General features: G+C 41.9%; 1 protein-coding gene across 5 annotated transcripts in view; it reads right to left on the reverse strand.

Annotated features, from left to right (window-relative positions):
* cpped1 (calcineurin-like phosphoesterase domain containing 1) overlaps positions 1 to 10,921 on the reverse strand; it is a 302,901-nt gene extending 291,980 nt beyond the window's left edge. For 2 of the 5 annotated variants that reach the window (XM_072268848.1, XM_072268847.1), the window contains exon 1: positions 10,734 to 10,917. In XM_072268848.1, the coding sequence (XP_072124949.1) occupies positions 10,734 to 10,803 (70 nt within the window). In that variant the 5' untranslated portion in view covers positions 10,804 to 10,917. Of the gene's footprint in view, positions 1 to 10,403; positions 10,566 to 10,733 lie in introns of those variants that run through there. The other 3 variants (XM_072268846.1, XM_072268849.1, XM_072268850.1) reach the window with 3 other exon arrangements.
* Between the last annotated feature and the right edge of the window lie 12,360 nt (positions 10,922 to 23,281).

The following is a 23,281-nucleotide window of genomic DNA, read 5'->3' on the forward strand; positions in this document are numbered from 1 at the left end:
TCATCCTCCTTTACTCCAAAGCGAAAAGCCCTAGTTCGCTCAACCTTTCCTCATTAAACATGTTCATTAACCCTGGCAGCATCCTGGTACCTCTTCACACTATCCAAAATTTCAACATCCTTCTTATAATGGGACAACCAGAAATGTACACAATCCCCAAGTACGGTCCAACGAGACTTTTATAGAGCTGGAACATTACCTCGTGCCCTTGAACTCAATCCCCTGACTAACAAAGGCCAACACACCATACATCTTCTACCACTCTTTTAATTTGCATGGATAAGTTTGCAGATGACACAAAGATTGGTGGATTTGGGGATAGTATACAACACTGTTAAAGTGTAAGCTTGATACACATCAGCTATTGACATGGGCAGAGAAATGGCAGATGGAGTTTAACACAGATAAGTGTGAGGTGTTGCACTCTGGGAGATTCAAAAAGAAAGAGGAAGTACACAGTTAACGGCAGGACCCTGAGGATATATATGTACGGAGGGAACTTGGGGTTCAAATTCATAGGTCCCTGAAAGTGCCTACACAAGTTGATAGGGTGGTAAAGACAATGTACAGCATGCTTGCTTTTACTAGTCAAGCTAATGAGTTGACAGCCAGCCAATAGTGTAGTGGCATCCGCACAGGAATTCTGAGGCGAGTGGTTCCGGGTTCAGATCCGGCGGGATCCTTGCATGCTTTCCATCCGTGCTGGGTTGAATGTCAAGCTAGCAACGCGGATCCGTAAAAAAGAGACAAACGCTAAAGAAGCAGCAAGGATGCCACCCGATGTGCCACAAAACACAGAAAGGAACAACAACAGCATTGAGTTGAAGAGTCAGGAAGTTACAATGTGGCTTTACAAAACCATGGTTAAGCTGCATCTGGAGTACAGCATTCAGTTATAATTATCCCCATTATAGTGTAACCCTCACATTCGGCCCATGACGTTAGTCTAGGGAAGACAGTCTCTGGCCCCGCCAAACAGGTGAAATCTGAGGTGAAAACCTTTTGTTTGTGTGGATGCTGTGTGATCTGTTCCCCCAATGCAAAATCAGTACCACAAAATAAGAGTCAGTACACCATATGCAATTAAATGATTTAGCCTTATAATTCTTAATTTGACTAAAGGGTTAGTAAAGTAAAACAAAAAGGGCCCATTTTAATGAAACAGTCTAATGTGCACATGTTGGAGCTCACGGTTTCCCATCCGTTGGTCTTCCATCGATTTCCCCCGGGCGTCGTCCACTCCTGGCCCCATTCCAAGTCCACTCCTTTCTGGTGTCTACAATATCTCCATTCTGGCATCTTCTCTCTCCATCTTCCGCCAAACAAAAGACCCAGATCATCTCGTTCTCAGGCACACAAGAAAGACAGCGCACATTCCAAAGCGCCCGTAACCTCTAGCCACTGCTGCTACACAAAAATCATTACATTAGCAGTGAAACTTTTCCCAGAGTGTTACAATAGGAAGGATACAGAGGCCATGGACAGCGCCTACAATATGAGAGATTTATCAGATGCTGCCTGAAGAGTATGGAGAAGTTGGGCAAGCTGATTGTTTACTCTGGAGCAGAGCGGAGAAGACTGAAGGAAGATCTGATAGAAGCTCATAAAAATTGCAAGAAGCATAGAAAGACCACACAGCTGGTCTCTTTTACCCCAGTGTTGAAATGTGTAATACTGGAGGACGTGCATTTAAGGTGAGGGGAAAAAGTTCAAAACAGATGCACAGGGCAGGTTTAGAAAAAAAGACTGGTGGGTGCCTGGAATGTGTCGCCAGGAGTGGTGGTGGACACAAATACAACAGAGGTGTTTAAAACGGCTCGTAGAAAGGCACATGAATGCATTGACGAGAGTAGAGAGGTATGGACCATGTGCAGGCAGAAAGGAACAGGTTAATTAATTTGGCACAATATTGGGGGCTGAGAGGCCCATTCCTGTGTGGTATTGTTCTATTCTCTAAGGCTAGAGAAGAAAAAAGACTTTCCACAATCAGTATCAAAGTTGAATAGAAATCGATGCTGGGCAATGGATGGATAAAGGTTAGGAAACTGGGAATTTAAAAATTCTAAACTAGACTTTAAACTAATTGAGGAAGACTTTCATCCAAGGACAAGGACAAGCACAAAATGGAAATGAGGTTGGACTGCAAGTGCAGAAACAAGAGAAACCTATGTAGGTCAATGTGTTCTAAAAAACACATCTTGGTTTTGTCATCATTAAAAATGAATTTACAAGCTAAATCCACGACCTCATAATGGGAAAAGTTACAATCCTCAATTCCAGCCGGAAATTAATCAACATAGTAAAGAAATCCTCATCAATGCCAATTTTGTAATTTTGCATAATTCCAGAATTTTGGTGCTCCAGCATGGGAGGAAAAACATTTTAATGGTGCTGTTGAATTCCACCAGTTACAACAGTCAAATGGCATGTTGTTGCTGCAACTCAGCTGTGAGGGTCAGAGGAATTTGGGTTGGAAATAGAACCCACACATTCTCTTCTACAGGGAATGTCAGCAACTTGCTGGAATTTCCTGAAAATCAGGTGAGTACCTTTTGGGATAAGCACAGGTGGAAAGTAAGCCTCATCCTTGGCTTCCTGCCAATAGAATCCAGTTTCATTGCTTCACATTTCCAACCTGGGCACAGATGGAACAACAGTGCATTTTGATGCAGGAGTTGTCCTTCTTAATGCAATACTGTCAGAAATAAAATTCACTGTAGCTAGAGGAAGATTTTGTATATACTGAACAGAAAGTGTAGAAAGACTACAATGACACATTTGTAATGGAAATTAAACTCCTTGACAAGTTTAGCTTGAAATGGTCACTGGTTAATGCTTAAATAAAGGAATAGATGAAAAAACAATGAGGGGTTATCTCATAGAGGTGTATAAAATCATGAAGAGCCTAAATAGGCTAAACGTGCACAGTTTTTCCCCTCAGGTTAGGGAATCAAGAACTCGAGGACATGGATTTAAGGTGAGAAGGAAAAGATTTAATATGAACCCAAGGGGCAACCTTTTCACCCAGATGGTCCATACGGGAATGCACTGCCAGAGGAAGCAGCTGAGACAGGTACATTAACAGTATTTAAAAAGCACTGGCATAGATACATAGATAGACAAACCTTTGAGGGATATGGGCAAATGGGGGAAAATAATCTCAGTTTAAGACAAGCATCTTGGTTGGCATGGACAGGTTGGGTTGAAGGGCCTATTTTTGTGCAGTAAGACGAAGAAGCTGAATTAAGCCAATTGGCCCATCAAGTCTGCTCCACCACTCCATCATGGCTGATTTTCAATCCCTTTCAACCCCATTTTCCACGCTTCTCCCCGTAACCTTTGACAACCTTACTAATCAAGAACTTATCAACCTCCACTTTAAATATACCCAATGAATTGCTCTCCACAGACTTCTGTAGCAATGGATTCCACAGATTTACCATACTCTGGCTTAAGAAATGTCTCCTCATCCCTGTCCTAACAGGACATCTTTGTATTCTGAGGCAATGCTTTCTGGTACTAAACTCTCCCACTATAGAAAACATCCTTGGCACACCACGCTATCAAGGGATTTCAATATCCAGTAATTTTTAATGATATTCCCCAACCTCATTTTTCTGAACACACATAAGTACAGGCCCAGAACCATCAAACTTTTTAAGACTCTATCACACTAGCAGAGCTTCCCAACCTGGAGTCCACGGATCCCTTGCTTAATGGTATTAGTCCACGGCATAGAAAATGGTTGGGAAACCCCGCACTAAAGGTATACGATATTAGACAAAAGAGCACAGACATGCAAAGCTACTTTTCTTCAATACTGATCACTTTTTAACTGGAAGGATTGTGGTCCAAGGGGAGCAAGAAATAAAAATCTTACATGTGTTGGCGTTGGATGGTCACCGTATGATAAAGGCAGAAGCGAATTCACAATTTTTATGTGATGAGAAAGCATCTACAGGAGGAGCGTCAACAATGGGATGTTCAGCTACACTGCTGATATGATCAGCATCTATGAGGGAGCTCCCTCCTGCATTTAAAACTACCAAATGCAGAATCCAGCACAGGCCCAGCCTGCTGAATACAATCACGGAACATGGTTAGATGGTCCAAGCCACACACGCAAAATGGAAGGAACTCAGCAGTACAGGCGGTGTCTATGAAAATGAATAAACTAAGGATGTTGTGGGCCCAGACCATTCTTCAGGACCGGAAAGAAAGGAGATAGATGCCAGCATCAAAAGCTGGGGGCGGGGAAGGAGGATTGCTAGAAGGAGATAGGTAGATCGAAGTGGGTAGGAAAGGCAAAGGGCTGGAGATGATGGAACCTGATAAGAGAGGAGAGTGTGGACCATAAGCGAAAGGGAAGGAAGATGGGACCCAGGGGACGGTGATAGGTAAGTGAGAAGAGGTAAGAGGCCAGAGTGGAGAATAGAAGAGGGGAGGGAATTTTTTTTTACTGCAAGGAGAAATTGATATTGAACATAAGAAATAGGAGCAGGAGTAGGCCATCTGGCCCATGGAGCCCGCCCCACCATTCAATAAGATTATGGCTGATCTGTCCGTAAACTCAGCTCCATCTACCTGCCTTTTCCCCATAACCCTTAATTCCCCTACGTAAAAATCTATCTAACTGTATCTTAAATACATTTAGTGAAGAAGCCTCAACTGCTTCCCTGGGCAGAGAATTCCACGGATTCACCACTCTCTGGGGAAAAAACAGCTTCTCCTCATCCCCGTCCTAAAATCTTCTCCCCTGAATCTTGAGGCAATGTCCCCTAGTTCTAGTTCTAGTTGAGTCACCCAGATGGAATATAAGGTAGACCATGCCGATGCTGCAGTTAAGCACTTGGGATTGGATGACCATGCACAGTAACTCAAGGCCTTAAGTACAGACCATACATCCTTTTCCGAAGGGAATGCTAGCAGCATGAAGAGGTTGAATTTGCTGAGATTCAGACTGGTTGCTTTTGTTCTTGCAGTGGGAACATGGTCAGACACACTCCATCTTCATTTTCTTGACAACAGAACATGGATTCATTGTTTCAGATGCTGCCAGCAGTGAAATAATGGCACACTCTGCTGACCTTGGAGATATACTGATATACCATAAAGATACACTGACCTACAGCATGACCTCGCCTTTAACGACACCACTTGACATTGTGTATTGTCTCAAAAGATATCCACGGTCAAAATTTTACAGGCTGTACAGCTAGCTCAATGACAAACATATGACAGCCACCTTATAAATCAGCAAAGCAGAAGAGATGACGTGAAGGAACATGCAAACATGTTAGATCATAAAGAAAGCTACAATAAACACAAAAAAGCTGAAGTATCATTAATAGACTGAAGCTTTAAAATCTGTTGTGCTTATTTTGAATAATTATTCACGGAAATCACAATCCACATCCGAAAGCTTTCTAAGCAGCAATTTTGACTTATTACACGATCATACAGTGCGCAAGAGGTTAACATTTTTCAGTTGCTTGTAAATATCGCAGGTTCTCCCCAATCCAAGGATTACAAAGAGAGAGAGCACCCTGTGCTGCTGCACTGATAGTCACAGAAGCTTTTCTGGATCACTTTACTGCCAGTAGGTGAAACGTACCAGAATTGATTGTGATTCGATGCCAAGCATCAAACACAGGACAATACCATAACAGTCAGCACAACAGCAACTACCAATACAAGACAATAGTGCAGACAGCCATGAGCAATCAACAATTAGCAGAATGGTTACATGTGCGAACATGATCAAACTTAAAAAAATGTGAACATATGAACAGACTCAATAATTATCAACACAAGGACAGTAGGAAAGACCATTTAATGGATGTTGTGCACAAACTGTTCCATATTTAACCACACAGGTACAGAAATCCCAAATTGTTACTGTGGTTACTACTGCATAGTCCAGGGCTACAGGCTTCCCATATAGTTCTTGTACACTTAACTTCTGATACTTTATTTATTTGAATTCTCTCATTATCCCTGCCATTTACACCCTCACTGTCACTAAAGCTATGCAAGAGTATTGTATGCTTTTCTTTTTTCTATCTCTTCCCCTTTTCTCCTTGCATCTGGTCCTTTTTTTTAACCCATTTATCTATAAGCTTCCCAGCTACCAGTTCAATATCCAAAATCAACCAATTCCTGTTCCCACAAGAAATGCTACCTTCTGCTGACCATCCCCAGCATTTTATGGTCTGCTAAAGTTAATAGGACATTGAACGACTGAACCACAGTGGTGAGCGTGGCCTCATCGCGACAGTAGAGGAGCCTATGGACTGACATGTCAGCCACATTCAGGTTGGAGGCACAACGCCTTATATTCTCTCTGGGTAGCCTCCAACCTGAAGGCATAAACATTGATTTCTTGAACTTCCAGGAATGCCCCCCTCCCTTCACCATTTTCCATTCCTCGCTCTCACCTTATTTCATTACCTGCCCATCACCTCCCCCTTTTCTTTCTTCTATGACCTTCTGTCCTTTTCTATCAGACTCCCCCATCTCCAGCCCTGTATCTCTTTCACCGATCAACTTCCCAGCTCTTTATTTCACCCCCCCAGTTTCACTTAGCACCTTGTGTTACTTCCTCCCCTCCCCACAATTTCTTACTCTAACTCATCTCTTTTTCCTCAAGTTATTATGAAAGGTCTTGGCCTGAAAAATCAACTGTACTCTTTTCCATTGCTGCTGCCTGGTCTGCCGAGTTCCTCCAGCATTTTGTGTGCGTTGAGGGGAAAAATATCACTATTTCAAAGCAATCCCTCTTCAAGTTTGCTAAAACAGATCACCAAGTTTCCAGATTCTCTTTCCTTATATATTCCTCCATCAGGTATACAACCATTTCCTAGTGTGAACCCAACTATGTTGCACACACTTACATTTCAATAAATTGTGCTCTCTGTCGTGGTTTTCTGTGCAGCACATCAGGTCCATCTTCATTTGAGAATAGGGATAGTGGACCCTCAACACCTGTGAGACATTTTGCAACCACAGCTATTTTCTGGAGTTATTACTCCATTATTTGCTATTTTCCCTCTCTCAAACAGCAAGGACTCTATCTCTCTTTATTCACTCTCAATCCCAAAAGTAATACCATGACCAAAGATTTTGATCCGATCTTCAAAGATGCTAGCTGGAGTTGGCAACCCTATTTCTACCTTCTAAGGATCCCTTGATTTCAAACATAGGATTCACATTTCTATTGCTTTCATCTTATAAAGGTTCAAAGGTTTATTTTATTATCAAAGAATGTATGCAGAATACAACTCTCAGATTTGTCTTCTCCTGCAGCCATAAAACACAAAAATCCATACATGTAGCTGAAAGAAAGACATCATCCCTTGCAGAAAAAGAAAAAGAAAAACAGAAACTTGCAAACCTGAAACATCTCGTCTCACACAAAAACTAACAGATCTCCGTAAATCCTAGAGTTGTTTGAAGAACGTGTGAAATGAAAATGATCCTGTATATTCTTTCCAGAAGTGCTGCCGCAATTTTTATTGTCTAGTCATAGAAACATAGAAAACCTACAGCACAATACAGGCCCTTCGGCCCACAAAGTTGTGCCAACCCTGTCCCTACCTTAGAAATTACTAGACTTCCCCATAGTTCTCTATTTTTCTAAGCTCCATGTACCTATCCAAAAGTCTCTTAAAAAACCCTATTGTATCCGCCTCCACCGTTGCCGGCAGCCCATTCCATGCACTCACCACTCTGAGTAAAAAAAACTTACCCCTGACATCACCTCTGTACCTACTCCACAGCACCTTAAAACTGTGTCCTCTTGTGGCAGCCATTTCAGCCCTGGGAAAAAGCCTCTGACTATCCACACAATCAATGCCTCTCATCATCCTGTACACCTCTATCAGGTCACCTCTCATCCTCCGTAGCTCCAAGGAGAAAAGGCCGAGTTCACTCGGCCTGTTTTCATAAGGCATGCTCCCCAATCCAGGCAACATCCTTGTAAATCTCCTCTGCACGCTTTCCATGGCTTCCACATCCTTCCTGTAGTGAGGCGACTGAGCACAGTACTCCAAGTGGGGTCTGACCAGGGTCTTATGTAGCTGCAACATTAGCTCTCGGCTCCTAAACTCAATTCCATGATTCATGAAAGCCAATATACCGTATGCCTTCTTAACCACAGTGTCAACCTGCGCAGCTGCTTTGAATGTCCTATGAACTCGGACCCCATGATACCTCTGATCCTCCACACTGCCAAGAGTCTTACCATTAATACTATATTCTGCCATCATATTTGACCTACCAAAATGAACAACTTCACACTTATCTGGGTTGAACTCCATCTGCCACTTCTCAGCCCAGTTTTACATCCTATCGTCCCGCTGTAACCTCTGACAGCCCTCCACACTATCCACAACACCTCCAACCTTTGTGTCATCAGCAAATTTACTAACCCATCCCTTCACTTCCTCATCCAGATCATTTATAAAAATCACAAAGAGTAGGGGTCCCAGAACAGACCCCTGAGGCACACCACTGGTCACCGACCTCCATGCAGAATATGACCCATCTACCACCACTCTTTGCCTCCCATGGGCAAGCCAGTTCTGGATTCACAAAACAATGTCCCCTTGGATCCCATGCCTCCTTACTTTCTCAATAAGCCTTGCATGGGGTACCTTATCAAATGCCTTGCTGAAATCCATATACACTACGTCTACTGCTCTTCCTTCACCTATGTGTTTAGTCACATCCTCAAAAATTTCAATCAGGCTCGTAAGGCACGACCTGCCCTTGACAAAGCCATGCTGACTATTCCTAATCATATTATACCTCTCCAAATGTTCATAAATCCTGCTCCTCAGGATCTTCTCCATCAACTTACCAACCACTGAAGTAAGACTCACCGGTCTATAATTTCCTAGGCTATCTCTACTCCCTTTCTTAAATAAAGCAACAACATCCACAACTCTCCAATTCTCCAGAACCTCTCCCATCCCCATTGATGATTCAAAGATCATCATCAGAGGCTCAGCAATCTCCTCCCTCGCCTCCCACAGTAGCCTGGGGTAAATCTCATCCGGTCCCAGCGACTTATCCAACTTGATGCTTTCCAAAAGCTCCAGTACATCTTCTTTCTTAATATCTACATGCTCAAGCTTTTCAGACTGCCGTAAGTCTGCACGACAATCACCAAGATCCTTTTCCATAGTGAATACTGAAGTATAGTATTCATAAGTACCCCTGCTATTTCCTCTGGTTCCATACACACTTTCCCACTGTCACACTTGATAGGTCCTATTCTTTCACGTCTTATCCTCTTGCTCTTCACATACTTGAAGAATGCCTTGGGGTTTTCCTTAATCCTGCCCGCCAAGGCCTTCTCATGGCCCCTTCATGAGTCCTTATAGAAAATTTTCCCACTTAGCACATCTGCAGCAAACAGTCCAGGTGATCACAGATACTTCAAGCCAGCACTTTGTAAGAGCTGTTCAGTCTTCCTTCCCCCAAATCCTTTACAAATTCAGTTGTTGAACATTACAGTTGCATCTCCTGCCCTTTCATGGAGCGTTTTCCATTACAACTGTTTGCATTGAAAGAAATCCTCATTTCCAAAGGAAGAAGGGAATAGGTTTAAGGCGAGAGGAAGCTCGTTTAGATGGGAACAGAGGGAAATATTTGTCTCCACATAGTGAGAGTGATTGATATCTGGAATCTATTGTCAGAGGTGTTGTTGGAGGCAATATAATCAAAATATGTAACAAGCATCTAAACAGGCACTTCAAAAGCCAAGTTGTGGAAGGCCAAAACCTAGTGTCAGCTATCACTGATGTGTAGAATGGTCAGTGCAGTGGGCTAAAGAGCCTGTTTCTCAGCTGTTTGATTTTACCTTTTCTTTGCTGAACCTTTAATAACAATAGTTAGTTGTGCATGTTCAGACAAGCTCTTGACCTTAGAAAGAATCACAGATCCTTTCATCTTAAGCTTGCCCCCTCTCACTGGCCCTCTAGGCAGTTACCTAGTACAGTAGTCAAAATTCAGGCTCCTCTACTGCAAATGCACACTGCATACAATCAGCCCCCAAAGCATCTAGCCCACATCCCAAGTGCCATACGGTTACCCTCTCCAAGGATTCCTCCAACCCTACCTCCAAACACTGTAAGCAAACTGTAAGCCTTCAGTTTGCTGGTAATTAAAAAAAACAAAATAGAACACTCTTCTCCCATTAATAATTCCAGTAAAGTGCAGACATCTTCTCAGGTGGAGTCGTACTTTGCGCAGTGCAACGGGAAGGATATGCAGAATTGCCACTGAATTATCTGCAAATAACTCGGGCTAAATTGTTCCAGTTTTCTGCAAATCAACGTGAAATCACCGAGGTAAAACAGTAACAAACAGACAACTCCCGTAATTAAAAATAAACACACCTCTCCCTGCCCCGTTTAAGCTTGCATTATTTCTGCTCGAGGCCACTGTAGAGTTTCGGGTGACCTTTACTTCCCTCACCCATTGATGTGATAACGTGGGAGGGTGGAGGCCACATCCCAGGAGAGATCACACAGGAGCGCGGCCCAGCAGCGACTCGGGCGGCAGAGAAATCCCCGGAAGAGGCGTCACGCCGTTCTAGAACGCGGCCCCGGGAATGCCCAGCCGGTTAACACGTCACGGAATTCTAGAGAACGACCCCACGGCGGGGAAATCCGGGAAAAGGAGTTATAGGATTCCGGAATGCACCTTTACATTGTTTTGCAGCATACCTTCGCTAAATCCCTCGTAGCCTCTGCGTTGGGCGTTTAGAAAAATGGACACCTCAGGACCTGCAGCCATGTCACCCACACTCCGCTAATCCCGATGCGAAAGTGATTTCGATACAAATCGTTTCCCGGGGTTGGTCCTACGGAGGGCGGGCGAGGGCGCAGCCCGTATTTCGGTTGTCTGGCTTTACAACGAGGTTCCTGCAGAGGAGGACTCTTCCTCTTTGAATTGCGTGTAGTTAAAGTAAACATTTCACATGCTTCCAGATACTGATAAGCACCGTTAGAAATTTTCAAATGGATTTATAATTGAATGTAAATTTATAAATGAATGTCTTCGCGATTGTAAATAATGACCCCTCCCGCATCTTTATATTTTGAAGAAGTACGTTTTTCCATAATTATCACGTTTTCTGTATTTATACGGAGACTGCTTTATTTAATAAAATCAAAAATATTTATATTATAATGTATTACAAACAGATCTTGGGGCCTAATTATTGTATTTACTGTTAAAAGTTACATTTATATATGTATATAAAACTAAATTCGTATTACTATGGAACAATTCCAGATTTAAAATTACTAACTGAAGGCTTTTGACAAGATAGGTTAACAATCAAATTACAAGAGGTAGGGTTTCAGGGTAAGGTGTGAGAATGGGTGCAGAACTGCCTCAAAAACTGAAAACAACGAGTTATGGTGAGCAGTTCATTTTCACACCTAGAAGATATTAGAAGTGGGGTTCCACGGGGATTGGTTATGGAACTGCTGCTGATTCTAATTTACACATAACAAATAAACTAGTAAAGTGTGCTGATGATACAAAATTAGGGGGACAGGCTAATAACATTCAGGCAGCAGAATCGATGCAGTTAGATCTAAACGAAATCCAGAAGTGGGCAGTTTAATGGCAGATGAAATTTAATTAAAGTAAATGCCAAATATTGCATATAGTAGAAATATTATATTGCATATAGTAGAAGATGTTCTTAAGCTGCATAATGCACTTGGGAGGCCACACTTTAAATACAGTGTACAATTTTGGTCTCCATATTGTGAGGGATGTAAAGGCACTGGAGAGAGTTCAGAGAAGGAAAATGAGACTCATTCCAGGTGTGCAAGTTATGAGCTCTGAAGAAAGATTGAAAAAATAAATCCTTTTAGCCTAGGTAGATGTAGAATTGGAGGAGACATGATAGAAGTGTTACAAATCAGTAAGGGTATAAGTAGGTTGGATGACAGCTGCTACTTCAAAATTAATCCATCATCAAGGACACGGGGCCATAGGTGAAGACTGGTTAATGGAGATTTCAGACTAACATCAGGAAGCATTTCTTTACACAGTAGGTTGTGGACACATGGAACAAACTACTTAGTTGTGTAGTTGAGAGTAGTACCTTAGAGACTCTCAAATCTAAACTCAATTGTGTGAATAGGAATTTGGTGAGCTTTGTTGGGCTGAATGGCCTGTTCTTGTCAAAAACATTCTAATGTTCTAAAGGGAGGGAGACCCAATGGTGGCGTTGTTAAAGGACCACAGGGGCAGTGAATCGTGAAATTTGAAAATCTTGTGCTCATTTCAGTGTTGTGTATTTTGTTTCTGTAGTGTCTAATTGTATCATACAAGTCCCTCAGCCAAAGAGGACGGGAAACATCCCTAAATGGGATACCCTTCCTCTTACTGAAACCACAAGCACAGATCAACAATATTACAGTGATAAACCCATGCAATGTTATTCTTCTAGGTGATAATGACCAGCATCTTAAATCCAGTTACCCTTACAAAATGCAATACACCACAGGGTGGAATCTTCTGTGAATAAACTATGGTTGACATGGGAATAAAGGATTAACTATGATGTAAACACAAGAGATTCTGCAGATGCTGGCAATCTTGAGCAACATACACAATGCAAGAGGAACTCAGCAAATCAAGCAGCATCTATGGAGGGGAATAAACAGTTAACATTTCAGGCCAAGACCATGATATAGACACTGAAGGGTCTCAGCCCAAAATGGAAGCTGTTTATTTCCCTCCATTGATGCTGCCTGACTTGCTGAGTTCTTCCATCACTTTGTGTGTGTTAGTCAATTATAATGTGTTATGTCGCATTTATCTGCAACTATACTATGTCTCTGCTTTGTGAGATCCATCACCACAAACATACAGTACATAGGAGCATAAAATGCCCCAGTATTGAACAAATTGAAAGACCATCTACTGGTTCCCAGGCATATTTAGGAACTTTTGCCTTAAGTTGACCCCAAGACCTTGCAGGCAGCAGGCTCCAGCCCAATCATTTGAATTTGTACAGTACTCCAATGGCAGGTAACTCTTCAGAGTTCCCAGATATGGTCACTGTCAGCACTACCATGAAAATAGAACCTGTTGTTCTCACAAACATACAAAGTTCTAACCACTCCCCCCAACCCCCAACACACACACATACACACACACACACACACACACACACACACACACACACACATTTTTAATCTTGACATGGTTTGAAAAAAGCCTAGCTAAGGGGTAACTGACAAAAGTCATCTTTGTTCACCAGCACTGCGCTTGCTGTTCTCATCTCTGCCATCTAGCTTCATTGAGGACAATGAATTTTATATTTTAATGCTGGAAAAATAACTGCAGCAAGTATTAAATAAAAACTCCTTTAATAAGAGTTGGTTTTGGATTTAACAAGTAGATATTATGGAACTACCTTCCATTACTACTCTCCAGCATTTATGGGCCTCAAGGAATGACGACTGATGGGCATTGTCTGGTTTCTTATTAATAGTAAATAGTACTACCATCCATATCAAGTGGCTTACCCTTAAAATGACATCCAGGTACCACGTAGGCCACAGCTTTCACGTCCTAACATTTGCCAGATGCCTCTTTTTATAATTAAAATACATCTAACTGGTCAACCGATCGACTAAACGGATGATGAAGTACACCAGCCCGTCCCTTCAACAAAGTCAGACTGTTTATGAGGACAAACTCCAAATGAATATAGGGACTCCGTAATAAAAAGTTGTTAAACATCTGTTTGTGTGTTTGGTGTTATCGTCACTCGTGCACTCCTTGCAGGTCGCGCCGCTGCTCACGGGTTTTCGCGCCCAAGAGAAGCGAAAGGGATTCTGCACCCAAAGTTCATTCAGAACCCCTGTCACATTAAATCATTTCCCAGGTAGGTCAACAGAGCTGGTACCCCATCGATGTAAGTCTCCTCCACTGAGGAGGGAAAAAGATGCAGGCCGTGGGAAATCGAAACACTGAATACTGTTTTATAAATAAATAGCTGTCCGGTAAACTGGGCAAACAACTCGGTTTATGATATTCACTTGTATGAACACCTCCAGTTTAAATTCCATGAGGAATATTTTGGAGGATCAAGAACCAAGAACGCCTCATCAGTCAGAAGCCCAGAGAAATTCTGAAGGCTCCATTAACCTATAACCCTCGTTATTCCTCTTTGGCATTTTTTTTTGTAATTTATAGTCTTTTTATGTCTTACACTGCAGATGCAGCCGAAAAACAAAAAATTTCACGACATATGTCAGTGACAATAAACCTGATTCTGATTCTGACAAAATAACAGAAACTCTACTATGAAAACAGAAACATAAGAATAGATCATAAAAGCTTCGATGAATATTTGTAGTGGAAAGAATAACTTATATTAGTCACTTACATACTGAGATAGGGAAAATTATATTGGGGAACAAGGAAGTGCAAAGAAATTAAATATTTTGTGCCAGTTTTCATAGACAAAAACACAGAAAACAAACTTAATGGAAAGTGAAGAGTAACAGTCTAAGGGAGAAGCTGAAAAACAAGTGTTAGTCTGAAAACAGCATTAGAGAAATTAATAGCATGGAAACCTGATAAATGTCCAGGAAATGGTGACCTGTATTCCAAAGTTTTAAAAGAGTTACTGAGTATATTATGGATGCACTGGTTTGCATCTTACAGATTTCTATAAATGCTAGAATGAATATCACAGGTAACAAATGATGCCCCCCCTTAGGAAAATGTACTATCTAAGAACACATGGTATTGCAGTTAAATGCAATATACTGTATGGTTTTGAAGATTGATTAACTAATATAAAACAGGCTGTAGGAATAATTTTGTTATTTTTGATTTGGTAGGATGTTACTACTGGGCTGCTACAGGGGTCTGTAGTTCACAACTTGTGTTAATGATTTGGATGAGGGAGTCAATTGTAATGTATCTGAGCTTGTTGATGATACAAAGCTGGGTGTCAATATGTGATGAGAATGCAGAGAGACCTCAGCGGGTTTTGAATGGCCAAGAACATGAGAGTGATATATAGTATGGTAAATGTAAATTTCCCTCCCCCACACTTCGGTGGAAAAAAGAACTAGAAAAGCAAAATTTACATGGTATTAGTGTTCAGAGGCATCTGTGCGTGAAACATTGAATATTACAATGCAGATGCAGAAGACAACTAGTAAGCTGGCCTTCATTACAAGAGGAAAGATGACTTATTACAATGCAAGGGACGTTTGGTACATTGTGTGTAGGTCATGGTCACCCTACCCGAGTAATGATATATTTGCAAAGGCAATGGTGCAAAAAAAGGCCCACCAGATTGATTTCTTCAATGGTAAAATGGGGTTGTCCTCTGAGGAGAGGTTACGTAAGCTGGTGCTGTACTTTCCGGAATTTTCATGAATGACACGTGATATCAATTATTTATGAAACATGGGGTTTGACAGAGATAATGTTCCCCTCCGCCTACAGCAGGGAGAGTGTTCCCTCACTACCACACCCACCCCCCGACCTTGCAAGTAGCTGAATGCAGAAATGGAGGTCACAATCACATAATAAGCAACACTTAAGATGCATTTATTCAAGCACATGAACAGGTGGAGAATGGAGGGATAAAGAACATGTGCAGGCAGATGGGATTTACTTAGATTGGCATGGGCATTTGAGATGAAAGCCCTGTTTCTGGTGTGAACTGTTCTATGAATCTTTGAAATTCTCTATCAAGAGAAGTGTAAAGGTTTCATTGTTGAATATATTAGACAAAGAGAGCTTTTAAAATGTTGAGAATTAAAGGTTTGTGCAGAAAAGTGATGCAGATGTAAAAGATCACCACGATCTGATTGGATGTTGGGAGCAGATCAATGCCATTAAATTTGCTGCTTGAAAAATGTTTTGGTTTACAGAACAGTGTCAATTAGTCCACTGCCATCTATGGCCAATGAAGGATATTGCTACACTCTGAAAAGCAAACCTGAAATTGGGCAGTGCCATATATATCGAATTCTGTACATACTTTGAAAAATTATTTTTTAAATGGGTAATAACCTTTGGGAACTGTAGTGAAGAAAGTAGACCTGAAGAAAAACTGATTCTGGAAATATAGTTTTGAAACAGTGGCATACAGTAAATGGTCCATGACAAATATATTGGTAGATCTTTTCTGTGCAAGGCTTTGAGCAATTTGGGAAAGAGATTCACTTCAAAAGATGCCACCCCAATATACACACAACACACATCAAAGTTGCTGGTGAACGCAGCAGGCCTGGCAGCATCTCTAGGAAGAGGTACAGTCGACATTTCGGGCCGAGACCCTTCGTCAGGACTGACTGAAAGAAGAGCTAGTAAGAGATTTGAAAGTGGGAGGGAGAGGGGGAGATCCAAAATGATAGGAGAAGACAGGAGGGGGAGGGATGGAGCCAAGAGCTGGACAGGTGATTGGCAAAAAGGATATGAGAGGATCATGGGACAGGAGGCCCAGAGAGAAGGAAAAGGGGGGGGAATCCAGAGGATGGGCAAGGGGTATAGTCAGAGGGACAGAGGGAGAAAAAGAAGAGAGAGAGAAAGAATGTGTGTATATAAATATATAACAGATGGGGTACAAGGGGGAGGTGGGGCATTAGCGGAAGTTAGAAAAGTCAATGTTCATGCCATCCCAATATAGTTTCAACCAACTGAGTTTTGGGAACTTGGCTATTTTGCATTGGCTTTACTCGGAACATTCCAGAATGGCGCCAGAACTGACAGGAAAAAGAACTGCAGATACTGAAAATTGCATAAAAAATAGAAAATATTGGAAATACTAAGCTTGTCAGATTCTGTCTAATGAGAGAAACAAAAGTAACTTGGGGTCAATAATCTTTCATTAAAAGAAATTTTGGACTCTGTTTTACAAATGGCAATTGATTATTTTATTGATATATCACATAGACTTGCTAATTCTAAATTGAACGTGCATAGAATTTTGAAATACAAGCAGAAAATGCTGCACAAATGTACCAGGTCAGCCTGTGATAAGAGAAATACATAACATTTCAGGTCTACACTCTTCATTGGAACTGCTAAAGACCGAAACCAAATTAGTCTAAAGCAAGTTTTTAATTTTTCACAGATAGACTTTGGTTCAGAATGAGATTTCAAGATATGGTGTAAATTAAGTAAGCAGACTTGGGTCCTAGAACAGCTATGATTATTGCCAGTGTGTTTCTGTGACTAATTTTTGAAAAATATTCAATTGGTCAAAAAATGTTTTGGGGGTCTAAAAGCGTGATAAATTCCAGTCTTAATTTTAAATTAATTAACTGCTACTAGAAAGCAATCATGATGTTTGTTTTCACTGCTATTTCTGCTGAGGTGCTTTATATCTTAACCAAAGAAAACTTCCTTTGATGTGTTCTAGCTGAGTAAATAAGGAGCAGCTAGATCAATAACTGTATGACACTAGAGTGGTGTAATTGACAAATATAGTAGAGGAAAGAGGAAAGTAATTGTTGTTTACACATCATTAGTTATGAAAGGATGGTGGAAGCTGATTCAATAGTAATTTTCAAAGGGGAATTAGACAAACATTTGAAAAGGGAAAAAATGGTTGCAGTGTTAATGGGGAAGAAAGAGATAAATCTTCATTAAGATGGAGAGTGACATAGTTAATTCAGAAACAAAGGTTCTGAACTTAAAGAGGGGTAACTTTGAAGGTATGAGACGTGAATTAGCTAAAATAGACTGGCAAATGACACTTAAAGGATTGACAGTGGATATGCAATGGCAAGCATTTAAAGGTTGCATGGATGAACTACAACAATTGTTCATCCCAGTTTGGCAAAAGAATAAATCAAGGAAGGTAGTGCACCCGTGGCTGACAAGAGAAATTAGGGATAGTATCAATTCCAAAGAGGAAGCATACAAATTAGCCAGAGAAAGTGGCTCACCTGAGGACTGGGAGAAATTCAGAGTTCAGCAGAGGAGGACAAAGGGCTTAATTAGGAAGGAGAAAAAAGATTATGAGAGAAAACTGGCAGGGAACATAAAAACGGACTGTAAAAGCTTTTATAGATATGTAAAAAGGAAAAGACTGGTAAAGACAAATGTAGGTTCCCTACAGACAGAAACAGGTGAATTGATTATGGGGAGCAAGGACATGGCAGACCAATTGAATAATTACTTTGGTTCTGTCTTCACTCAGGAGGACATAAATAATCTTCCAGAAATAGTAGGGGACAGAGGGTCCAGTGAGATGGAGGAACTGAGCGAAATACATGTTAGTAGGGAAGTGGTGATAGGTAAATTGAAGGGATTGAAGGCAGATAAATCCCCAGGGCCAGATGGTCTGCATCCTAGAGTGCTTAAGGAAGTAGCCCAAGAAATAGTGGATGCATTAGTGATAATTTTTCAAAACTCGTTAGATTCTGGACTAGTTCCTGAGGATTGGAGGGTGGCTAATGTAACTCCACTTTTTAAAAAAGGAGGGAGAGAGAAACCGGGGAATTATAGACCGGTTAGCCTAACGTCGGTGGTGGGGAAACTGCTGGAGTCAGTTATCAAGGATGTGATAACAGCACATTTGGAAAGCGGTGAAATCATCGGACAAAGTCAGCATGGATTTGTGAAAGGAAATTCATGTCTGACGAATCTCATAGAATTTTTTGAGGATGTAACTAGTAGAGTGGATAGGGGAGAACCAGTGGATGTGGTATATTTGGATTTTCAAAAGGCTTTTGACAAGGTCCCACACAGGAGATTAGTGTGCCAACTTAAAGCACACGGTATTGGGGGTAAGGTATTAGTGTGGGTGGAGAATTGGTTAGCAGACAGGAAGCAAAGAGTGGGAATAAATGGGACCTTTTCAGAATGGCAGGCGGTGACTAGTGGGGTACCGCAAGGCTCAGTGCTGGGACCCCAGTTGTTTACAATATTTACTAATGACTTGGATGAGGGAATTAAATGCAGCATCTCCAAGTTTGCGGATGACACGAAGCTGGGTGGCAGTGTTAGCTGTGAGGAGGATGCTAAGAGGATGCAGGGTGACTTGGATAGGTTGGGTGAGTGGGCAAATTCATGGCAGATGCAATTTAATGTGGATAAATGTGAAGTTGTCCACTTTGGTGGCAAAAATAGGAAAACAGATTATTATCTGAATGGTGGCCGATTAGGAAAAGGGGAGGTGCAACTAGACCTGGGTGTCATTATACACCAGTCATTGAAAGTGGGCATGCAGGAACAGCAGGGGGTGAAAAAGGCGAATGGTATGCTGGCACTTATAGCGAGAGGATTCGAGTACAGGAGCAGGGAGGTACTACTGCAGTTGTACAAGGCCTTGGTGAGACCGCACCTGGAGTATTGTGTGCAGTTTTGGTCCCCTAATCTGAGGAAAGACATCCTTGCCATAGAGGGAGTACAAAGAAGGTTCACCAGATTGATTCCTGGGATGGCAGGACTTTCATATGAAGAAAGACTGGATGAACTGGGCTTGTACTCATTGGAATTTAGAAGATTGAGGCAGGATCTGATTGAAACGTATAAAATCCTGAAGGGATTGGACAGGCTAGATGCAGGAAGATTGTTCCCGATGTTGGGGAAGTCCAGAATGAGGAGTCACAGTTTGAGGATAGAGGGGAAGCCTTTTAGGACCGAGATTAGGAAAAACTTCTTCACACAGAGAGTGGTGAATCTGTGGAATTCTCTGCCACAGGAAACAATTGAGGCCAGTTCATTGGCTATATTTAAGAGGGAGTTAGATATGGCCTTTGTGGCTACGGGGGTCAGGGGGTATGGAGGGAAGGCTGGGGCGGTGTTCTGAGTTGGATGATCAGCCATGATCATAATAAATGGCAGTGCAGGCTCGAAGGGCCGAATGGCCTACTCCTGCACCTATTTTCTATGTTTCTATGTTTCAAAGAGCTGGCAAAGACATGTTGAGCAAAATGGCTTCCTCCTGTCTATCCTGCGTAATTCTAATGCTTAGAAACAAATGAACCACAGAAACATTTTTTCCTTATTTTTCTTACCAAAACTTTTCATAACTTTAAATGTCAGTTAAGATACTTCATTTCATAGACAGATATGTCTGAACATTTTGTGCAGCCCCTTCATTGCCTTGAATGAACAGGAGTATTCACACCTCTCTATCAAAAAGTTGTTCGTTCAAGGCTGTTCCCAAAGAATCTGGTCTGACACCTGAGTGCCTTGCTAAGAGAAAACCACTCTGCAGGAGATGCTGTCAGAAAAACAAACTATTTGATCATTTATCTCATTATGGGAACTTGTTGTGAACGAATTGGCTGTGCAGAATCTATACAGTGCAAATGTGACTAAGCCTAAAAAGTGTGCCTTTGGTTGTAATTTTTCTGAGATAGAAACATAGAAACATAGGAAACCTACAGCACAATACAGGCCCTTCAGCCCACAAAGCTGTGCCGAACATGTCCCTACCTTAGAACTATCTAGGCTTTACCCATAACCCTCTATTTTTCTAAGCTCCATGTAGCCATCCAGGAGTCCCTTAAAATACCCTGTCGTTTCTACCTCCACCGCCGCCGTTGGCAGCCGATTCCACACACTCACCACCTCACCACTCTCTGCGTAAAAAAACTTGCGCCTGACGCCTCCTCTGTTTCTACTTCCAAACACCTGAAAACTATGCCCTCTCGTGCTAGCCATTTCAGCCCTAAGCCTCTGACTATCCACACAATCAATGCCTCATTATCTTGTACACCTCTATCAGGTCACCTCTCATCCTCTGTCGCTCCAAGGAGAAAAGGCCGAATTCACTCAGCCTATTCTCATAAGGCATGTTCCCCAAACCAGGCAACGTCCTTGTAATCTCCTCTGCACCCTTTCTATGGTTTCCACGTCCCTCCTGCAGTGAGGCAACCAGAATTGAGCACAGTACTCCAAGTGGGGTCTGACCAGGGTCCTTTCTAGCTGCAAGATTACTTCTCAGCTTTTAAACTCAATTCCACGATTGATGAAGGCCAATGCACTGTATGCCTTCTTAACCATAGAGTCAACCTGTGTAGCAGCTTTGAGTGTCCTATGGACTCGGACCCCAGGATCCCTCTGATCCTCCACACTGCCAAGAGCCTTACCATTAATGCTATATTCTGCCATCATATTTGACCTAGCAAAATGAACCACCTCACACTTACCTGGGTTGAACCCCATCTGCCACTTCTCAGCCCAGTTTTGCATCCTGTCAATGTCCCGTTATAACCTCTGACAGCCTTCCACACTGTCCATGACACCCCCAATGTTCTGAAAACTTGAAAAGCGTTAGATGATTGGAAGTTCTTTATATTTTATAAAATGCCTTATGAAAATTCTTATGAAGGATCTCAATCCTTTAGTTCCATCCTCCATCCTTCCTTACTGCATTCCATCAGAACAACATTTCAAAAATGCTTTGTTGTCTATATAGGTCTCCTTATGTTCTCACCCATATGTAAGTATTAATATACACAGAACCCATTCAGCAGTCAGCTTTGCCACTATGTGAAGACCTTAATGATAGCTTGTGTGCAATAGCTACCCCACATTAAAACATACCGTCCCAGATAACTTCCACTGTACAATGTGAAGTTCAAGACCCTTGTAGACAATCCCAACAGCAGAAGAGAGTGAGTGGGCAGTGGAAAGCTGCTCTGCTGTCAGGGCTTAGGAACTCAGATACTCTGGCATCAACATCACCTCTCAGATTAAGGCAGGACAAGCAAGAGCTGGTTAGTTTAAAGAACAAGGAAGTGGGTACATCTTCTTGTGAAGGCACTATCTTCAGGAAGTGAACTTTGCCATCAAGAATGAGGTAATCTGGCATTCCACTACTCTCTGAAGAAATAGTGATTTTGACTCCATGCAGATGTGAGAATGGAAGGAGTGTCCCAGCTCACAAACTGTACTCCCATCCTCCCATCAACCTCCATTTGACTCATCTGTAGAGAAACCTACTATTCCCATGTTGGCTTCATTAGGCATTTTAGTACCCACAAACCATATTGAAAGTAGGAAATACTAGATTAAAGACACAGGTTAAGAAAAGGGAGCAAGTGAGCCATTAATCTTGTCATAAAACTGCAATGCAAGATGGATATGACAATGACAACTGCCTGTCCTGAACCAGCCACATTGATGCCATGGTCAAGAAAATCCACCAGTGCTTCTACATCCTCAAGAGGCTAAAGAAATTTGACACATCCCCTTTGACCCTCACCAATTTTTTATTGATGCACCGTATAAAATATTCTATCATGCATCATGACTTGGTAGCGCATCTGCTCCACCTGCGACTGCAGGAAACTGCAGAGAGTTGCAAATATAGCTCAGTACATCATAGAAAACAGCCTCCCATCCATGGATTCTGTCTACACTTCTTGCTGCCTCAGTAAACCAACCAGCATATGTAAAGATCCCACCCACTCCAGATCTTCTTTCTTCTTCCGCCCACACCGCTCCCCCCCAATAGGCAGAAGATTCAAAAGCATGTAGACCCAAGCACATGACCAGCTTCTGTTCTGCTGTAAAACTATAGAACCGTTTCATGGCACAATAGTATATACTCTTGACCTCACAATCTGCTTTGTTGTGACCTTGCACCTTACTTTCTATCTGCACTACACTTTCCTAAAACGCTTTATTCTGCACTCAACACACATCAAAGTTGCTGGTGAATGCAGCAGGCCAGGCAGCATCTGTAGGAAGAGGTGCAGTCGACGTTACAGGCTGAGACCCTTCGTCACTCTGCATTCTGCACTCTGTCGTTTAACCTTGCACTATCTCAATACACTGTTGCATTGAATTGATCTGTATGGACTATATGTAAGACAACTTTTTCACCGTGCCACTGTACATGTGTCAATAATATGCTAATTTACCAATTAAACTTACCGATTTTACATTGGCACAGACCTTTATTTTTTATTTTTATTTATTTTATTAACAAATGCAGCAAGGTAACAGGCCCTTATGGCCCAAGAAGCCTGTGCTGTCTAATTACACCCCAGTGACCAATCAACCTACCAAAATGTATGTATTTGGTATGTGGCAGACACCAGAGCTCCCAGAGGAGGAAAACTGATATGGTCATGGGGAGAATGTACAAAATCCTTACAGACAGTGGGGAGACTGAACCCGTGTCACTGGTGCTACAGTAGCATTATGCCTATGTCTAAACTACCTTGTTGTCCCTCTGTGGTTGTAATGATGGTGAAACTAACAAAATCCACTGGCATTACAGAGTGAAAGTGCCAACAGTTTCTGGAAT

This window comes from Mobula birostris, chromosome 9 (genome assembly GCF_030028105.1).
Source record: "Mobula birostris isolate sMobBir1 chromosome 9, sMobBir1.hap1, whole genome shotgun sequence".
In the NCBI taxonomy this organism is placed as follows: Eukaryota; Metazoa; Chordata; class Chondrichthyes; order Myliobatiformes; family Myliobatidae; genus Mobula; species Mobula birostris.